The 8,404-nt window shown below is 31.8% G+C and overlaps 1 protein-coding gene across 1 annotated transcript; it reads right to left on the bottom strand.

Annotated features, from left to right (window-relative positions):
- Positions 1-4,022: 4,022 nt before the first annotated feature.
- On the bottom strand, positions 4,023-4,484 carry LOC139889846 (uncharacterized). Its single transcript, XM_071872766.1, has one exon. It carries the CDS (start codon positions 4,482-4,484, stop codon positions 4,023-4,025), a length of 462 nt encoding a protein of 153 aa, XP_071728867.1.
- Positions 4,485-8,404: the final 3,920 nt, after the last annotated feature.

The following is an 8,404-nucleotide window of genomic DNA, read 5'->3' on the forward strand; positions in this document are numbered from 1 at the left end:
TACCCGCATCTATTTCCAGAAGATTCATCAACACCTTCAACAGCTTAAAATTTCGGGACGAAATTTATTTAACGGGTAGGTACTGTAGTGACCCGAACTTTTCCATGTTTATATATATTAATTGAGATTGATATTTACATGATTAAATGTTTCCAACATGTTAAGCAATCAAACTTGTTAAGACTTGATTAATTGAAATATGTTTCATATAGACAATTGACCACCCAAGTTGACCGGTGATTCACGAACGTTAAAACTTGTAAAAACTATATGATGACATATATATGGATATATATATAGTTAACATGATACTATGATAAGTAAACATATCATTAAGTATATTAACAATGAACTACATATGTAAAAACAAGACTACTAACTTAATGATTTTTAAACGAGACATATATGTAACGATTATCGTTGTAAAGACATTTAATGTATATATATCATATTAAGAGATATTCATGCATGATAATATCATGATAATATAATAATTTAAAATCTCATTTGATATTATAAACATTGGTTTAACAACATTTAACAAGATCGTTAACCTAAAAGTTTCAAAACAACACTTACATGTAACGACTAACGATGACTTAACGACTCAGTTAAAATGTATATACATGTAGTGTTTTAATATGTATTTATACACTTTTGAAAGACTTCAATACACTTATCAAAATACTTCTACTTAACAAAAATGCTTACAATTACATCCTCGTTCAGTTTCATCAACAATTCTACTCGTATGCACCCGTATTCGTACTCGTACAATACACAGATTTTAGATGTATGTACTATTGGTATATACACTCCAATGATCAGCTCTTAGCAGCCCATGTGAGTCACCTAACACATGTGGGAACCATCATTTGGCAACTAGCATGAAATATCTCATAAAATTACAAAAATATGAGTAATCATTCATGACTTATTTACATGAAAACAAAATAACATATCCTTTATATCTAATCCATACACCAACGACCAAAAACACCTACAAACACTTTCATTCTTCAATTTTCTTCATCTAATTGATCTCTCTCAAGTTCTATCTTCAAGTTCTAAGTGTTCTTCATAAATTCCAAAAGTTCTAGTTTCATAAAATCAAGAATACTTTCAAGTTTGCTAGCTCACTTCCAATCTTGTAAGGTGATCATCCAACCTCAAGAAATCTTTGTTTCTTACAGTAGGTTATCATTATAATACAAGGTAATAATCATATTCAAACTTTGGTTCAATTTCTATAACTATAACAATCTTATTTTAAGTGATGATCTTACTTGAACTTGTTTTCGTGTCATGATTCTGCTTCAAGAACTTCGAGCCATCCAAGGATCCATTGAAGCTAGATCCATTTTTTCTCTTTTCCAGTAGGTTTATCCAAGGAACTTAAGGTAGTAATGATGTTCATAACATCATTCGATTCATACATATAAAGCTATCTTATTCGAAGGTTTAAACTTGTAATCACTAGAACATAGTTTAGTTAATTCTAAACTTGTTCGCAAACAAAAGTTAATCCTTCTAACTGACTTTTAAAATCAACTAAACACATGTTCTATATCTATATGATATGCTAACTTAATGATTTAAAACCTGGAAACACGAAAAACACCGTAAAACCGGATTTACGCCGTCGTAGTAACACCGCGGGCTGTTTTGGGTTAGTTAATTAAAAACTATGATAAACTTTGATTTAAAAGTTGTTATTCTGAGAAAATGATTTTTATTATGAACATGAAACTATATCCAAAAATTATGGTTAAACTCAAAGTGGAAGTATGTTTTCTAAAATGGTCATCTAGACGTCGTTCTTTCGACTGAAATGACTACCTTTACAAAAACGACTTGTAACTTATTTTTCCGACTATAAACCTATACTTTTTCTGTTTAGATTCATAAAATAGAGTTCAATATGAAACCATAGCAATTTGATTCACTCAAAACGGATTTAAAATGAAGAAGTTATGGGTAAAACAAGATTGGATAATTTTTCTCATTTTAGCTACGTGAAAATTGGTAACAAATATATTCCAACCATAACTTAATCAACTTGTATTGTATATTATGTAATCTTGAGATACCATAGACACGTATACAATGTTTCGACCTATCATGTCGACACATCTATATATATTTCGGAACAACCATAGACACTCTATATGTGAATGTTGGAGTTAGCTATACAGGGTTGAGGTTGATTCCAAAATATGTATAGTTTGAGTTGTGATCAATACTGAGATACGTATACACTGGGTCGTGGATTGATTCAAGATAATATTTATCGATTTATTTCTGTATATCTAACTGTGGACAACTAGTTATAGGTTACTAACGAGGACAGCTGACTTAATAAACTTAAAGCATCAAAATATATTAAAAGTGTTGTAAATATATTTTGAACATACTTTGATATATATGTATATATTGTTATAGGTTCGTGAATCAACCAGTGGCCAAGTCTTACTTCCCGACGAAGTAAAAATCTGTGAAAGTGAGTTATAGTCCCACTTTTAAAATCTAATATTTTTGGGATGAGAATACATGCAGGTTTTATAAATGATTTACAAAATAGACACAAGTACGTGAAACTACATTCTATGGTTGAATTATCGAAATCGAATATGCCCCTTTTTATTAAGTCTGGTAATCTAAGAATTAGGGAACAGACACCCTAATTGACGCGAATCCTAAAGATAGATCTATCGGGCCCAACAAGCCCCATCCAAAGTACCGGATGCTTTAGTACTTCGAAATTTATATCATATCCGAAGGGTGTCCCGGAATGATTGGGATATTCTTATATATGCATCTTGTTAATGTCGGTTACCAGGTGTTCACCATATGAATGATTTTTATCTCTATGTATGGGATGTGTATTGAAATATGAAATCTTGTGGTCTATTATTATGATTTGATATATATAGGTTAAACCTATAACTCACCAACATTTTTGTTGACGTTTTAAGCATGTTTATTCTCAGGTGATTATTAAGAGCTTCCGCTGTCGCATAGTTAAATAAGGACGAGATTTGGAGTCCATGCTTGTATGATATTGTGTAAAAACTGCATTCAAGAAACTTATTTTGTTGTAACATATTTGTATTGTAAACCATTATGTAATGGTCGTGTGTAAACAGGATATTTTAGATTATCATTATTTGATAATCTACGTAAAGCTTTTTAAACCTTTATTGATGAAATAAAGGTTATGGTTTGTTTAAAAATGAATGCAGTCTTTGAAAAACGTCTCATATAGAGGTCAAAACCTCGCAACGAAATCAATTAATATGGAACGTTTTTAATCAATAAGAACGGGACATTTCAAAATATCCTTTAAAAGATGGTGTAAAAAGACGAAAATACCATTTATATAATAAAAAAATTGTGTGAACAGTAAAAGATTGGTTTCAAATGATATCATTATAACAAAAAATGGTGTAAAAGGACGAAAATATCTTTTAGATAATAAAAAAATTGTGTGAACAGTTAAAGCTTGGTTTCAAATGATATAATTATAATATAATATAATATAATATTTTTATAAAGTAAATTTTATGATTAATTAATTAATGCTTTTATGATGTGTCACCATAACACATGTTAGCATAAGACCATTTTAAACCCTCAGTGTGACGTCACAGTCAGTTTTGGCACTTTTTGGCCTGAAAATGCAATCTGACTCTGACTGTGCAGTGTTAGTTTTCAGTGTCAGTTTCAGTAGGGTCCACTAGTTTTTTTATTTTTACATTTTTGTTATATAATTTAATACATTATTTAGAGTTTGAAATAATAAGATAAGATATTCATTAATAATAAAAACAAAATACAAACAATTAAATAAAATAAGTAATAAAAAAAATTATAATCTAAAATAATAATAAAATTAAAGATTACATAATTAAAGACTAATTCTTAGTTCGAAATGATGTTGAAAGATTCCAAATATGCTCGGTTAAATCTTCAGTCAGTTGGTCGTGCACCGCCCTATCCATTATTTCTCTTGTGACAATGTCTTAATCACGTCCTCTATTCCTTACTCGTTGGGCACGATTTGCTCTTTCCTCGGTTATAAATCTTTCTTCCCATTTACATAGCACAAAATCATTGTCTTCTAAAATCATATTATGTAAAATGAGACAACATTCCATTAGTCTTTGCATCTTGTTTACTTTCAAAGTCCGTGAAGGTTGGCTTAAAATATGAAATCGCCCTTGAAGAACACCAAATGCCCTCTCTATGTCTTTTCGTGCACTTGTTTGAAAACTTGTGAACTTAATTATTGGTTCATCTGTGGGGCACGACATTCCTTTAATCAGTGTCGCCCAATCAAGATATATACCATCGGCAAGGTAATAACCTTTGGTGTATTTATGACCATTAACCTCAAATGGTGCAGATGGAGCTGTTTCGTTCTTTAGTCCATCAAAAACCGGTGACTGATTCAAAACATTCATATCATTGTTGGAACCTGCCATCCCGAAAAAAGCATGTCAAATCCACAAGTCATATGAAGCCATCGCTTCAAGCATAATCGTCGGTTTCTTGTGATCACCCATAGTGTATTGTCCTTTATAAGCAACAAGACAATTCTTCCATTCCCAATGCATGCAATCGATACTACCGAGCATACCCTTGAATCCATGTTTCTCCTCGTGTGCACTATATAATCGTGCAAAATCGGTTACTGTGGGAGATCTCATGTATCGATTTTTATATAAATCAATAATACATGTACAAAAGTTATCTAAACATAATACTGATGTTTGCTCACTCATATGTAAATATTCATCGAGAGCATCACGGCTCAATCCATAAGCCAACCGACGTATAGCCGAACTACACTTTTGTAAAGTAGTAAACGACTGCCTACCAAACGCATAATTCCTTTCTCTAGAAAAAATCAAAATGTTCTGGAATACAGTTACCATTAAATGTAGTTATACCTTGAGCTATACGGAGAAATAAATTTATGCGCATTCGAAATCGCCTTTTAAATTTCTTAGCCGGATAAACTGGTGCGTCGGTAAAGTAATCGTTTCACAATCGTTGCGCTGCTGACTCTCGATCTCTCAGAATATATCCACGAACTCTAGGAATATGAGGAGCGAACTCGACTTCGGACTCTTCGTCCAATTCTTGAATAAGTTGGATAACACGAAAAGTTTGGTTTCAAATGAAATAATTATAATACAATATAATATTTTTTTAAAGTAAATTTTATGATGAATTAATGCTTTTATCATATGTCACCATAACACATTTTAGCATAACCCATACAATAAAATATATACAATGATGGTACAAAAGTTATAAGAGTGAGTGATTATAATAAAAGTATGTATTAGTAAAAAATATGTATCTTTAAATTCATTAGACATAATTATTAGAGCTACACTTCAATTTAACATAATGAAAATGGATGGTGATATAACCACTAATAAAAATGATAAATTCACTACAAAATATGCATTAGCACTTGTACATTACAAGTATCCAATGCACAGTTCAAGTGAATTTATCAATCTCAAAAGTGAAAATATCAATGACCAATGAAAATTGACGTGAAAAATTGCTTCAATAGCATATATACATTATATTTCACATTACATTAAATATAATGAGTTGTAATCAGGAGAAAACAAGAAAAAGGTTGAGATCACAGGAACACTCCTCAGCCCTTGGATCATTTTTTATCAATGAACTAGATTAAACTACCAAATTATACAGGGAGGGTATTGTCGTCATTTTGCAAATACACATCTACGTACGTAGCAAAACTATGAATGTTATCGAGCAAAACCTTCAAAGCCCCTAAACAGCTCCCGGCGATGGCGATTAAGGTTTCTCCGGCGAAAAATTCAGTCATCTTCAACCTCGTTAACACCGTTAATTCACTCCAATTTCTGATTATACGATTCCGTAATGTATTTAACTTCTATTCGTAAACAGTCGTTCACTCCAAATTGAAAGGATATACGAATTCGTTCTCAAAATCAATTGATATTCACCTTCAATTTAAGCAAATGGAACCAGAAATCGATATCAGTGATGAAGAACTAAATGAAATCCAGAATGCTGAAGGTATGTGTATTTTTCTTCTTCAATCACATGTGATTAGATATGATGAAACTGTGTTTACTGTGAATTTAAGTAATTTCTTCGTCAATCACATGTAATTTCTTGTAAAAATCACATGTAAGTGTTTTATGATAATGCATTACTGTGATATAAAGTGATAATGATCAATACAATGAAGATAGAAACCGAACTATTGTAAATTTTCAGTTAGTCAATCACATGTGATTGAGTTTTATGATAATACATTATGTGATGTATTTTATTGTTAAGTAATCTTTGATATGAATGATAATCACATGTGACTTACGATGCAATAAGTTATTCAGTCACTATAACTTATGCAATTTGTTTGTTGTAAATGACTATAACTATATGCAATTTGTTTGTGAATGTTTTGTTGTTCAATAACATGTGATTGTTTTCTTATTCAATCGCATGTGACTTATTATGCAATAACTTATGCAACCACTACAGAACGAACAAGTATGTTATTTGGCTTATTACAGTTTCTAATCACATGTGATTGCCATGTTATTTGATATATTGGAGTTTCTAATCACATATGATTGTCTTCTTTGACATGTTATTTGGTATATTTGTGTTTCTAATCGCATGTGATTGAAATGTTATTTGGTATATTGAATTTTCTAATACATGTGATAGTCTTTTTTGACATGTTATTTAGTATATTTGAGTTTCTAATCACATGTGATTTACATGTTATTTGGTATATTTGAGTTTCTAATCACATGTGATTGTCTTTTTGGACAGGTACAACCTCATGTTTGTACCATTTACTGGCATAGATAACCACCGTAGGTGTGTCACAGTTACTGCGAGATTGATCAGGGATGAAACAGCCGAGAGTTACACATGGATTCTTAATTGCTTCATGAATACATTCGAGAAAGAGCCAAACAACTCATTCTAAACCCAAATTCCTAAACCCTAAACCCTAAACTCTAAATCGTTCTGGGGCTCCACATCAGGTCTCAGGCTACCAAAGTGTTTATTACCAACCTAAACATGGTAATAAGTGAGTCCTACATCAGTTCTGGGGCCCACATAGTCTAGGATCAGAGGTCTGTGTCAGATCTTCACTGGGTTGGCCCATTTTGGTTTGGGATTTGGTGATTGGTGAATTAGGTTTACAACCGTTGCACCTGTATGATCTAGTTTTGGGAAATTTGACCTTGCCGGGTCAACCTTATAACTCTGATGATACTCCATGTTATAATGTGATGATTTTATGGAGTAATGATGATTTACATATGATTTATTATGATTATGAGAGGAGTAGAGTTTTAGGTGTGAATCTGATGGAATATTTAGGGTTTTTAGTAAAGGTTGACTTTTTGAGTCAAAGGGTATTTTGGGAACATAAATGGTGCTTAAAGTTTACTTTGTGGCTTATGATGAAATGCAAACAGAAATTTGGTCAATGTATGCTTATTTCTCAAAATGTTGACCAAGTTGGACTCTCAGTCAAAACTGCAGGTTTAATGAGTTTTGACTTTTTGATGTGTTTAGGTGCTTATTCAAGATGGTTTTTGGTTTTCTTATTGGCAAATTGATGACAAAATGCACTAGTATTTCTCCAAAGTGTGCAACTGAGCTCATTAGTTTTATTTTGCCCTCACCTCAGTCTGAGATTGTAGTGATGTGTTTTAAAATTATTTGGTATGATTATTGTGTTCTAATTGGTATGGTGCAACAGCAAATCAAGATTAGGATCGTGATTATGGGTTTTGATGTTAATTTTGAAGGACATGGTCAATGGTTATAAGTGTTTCAAGTGAGGTTCAATGGTAATATGAGAATGCAGAGTCAAATGGTAATTTTTTGGTTTTTTGGACTGCAGGGACCAACAGAGTATATATGATGCATCTTCAGATTTTTTGCAGCGCCAGTCCTATGCAGTTTCAAATGATTTGCAGCTCTAGTCCTTTGTTAGTTACTTTTGTTTGGAAATTTGACATTGTTAGTACTTGGGATGTACATTAAAAACTTTTTTAGGTTTTGTCATCTTTGTATGGCGTTTGTAAGTGTTTTGGAGGTCACAAATCTCCCCTCGGGTATACCCGTTGTAATTGTACCTCTTTATTTTCATCTATTGGATTTTTCTGGGGCAAAGTCCCCTTATCCAAAAAAAACAAAAAAAAAACTCATGCTAAACCCTAAATCAAAATGTAGAATGGTTGAATGACCATGTGAGTTCTCAGGGTTCTCAATCCACAAAAGTTCTCATTTGATCCCTGGACTGTTATATAATCATAAAGTTATAGTGATTTACAATTACTTGTAATTCTGGATTGTA

The sequence above is a fragment of the Rutidosis leptorrhynchoides genome, chromosome 2 (genome assembly GCF_046630445.1).
Source record: "Rutidosis leptorrhynchoides isolate AG116_Rl617_1_P2 chromosome 2, CSIRO_AGI_Rlap_v1, whole genome shotgun sequence".
Taxonomy (NCBI): domain Eukaryota; kingdom Viridiplantae; phylum Streptophyta; class Magnoliopsida; order Asterales; family Asteraceae; genus Rutidosis; species Rutidosis leptorrhynchoides.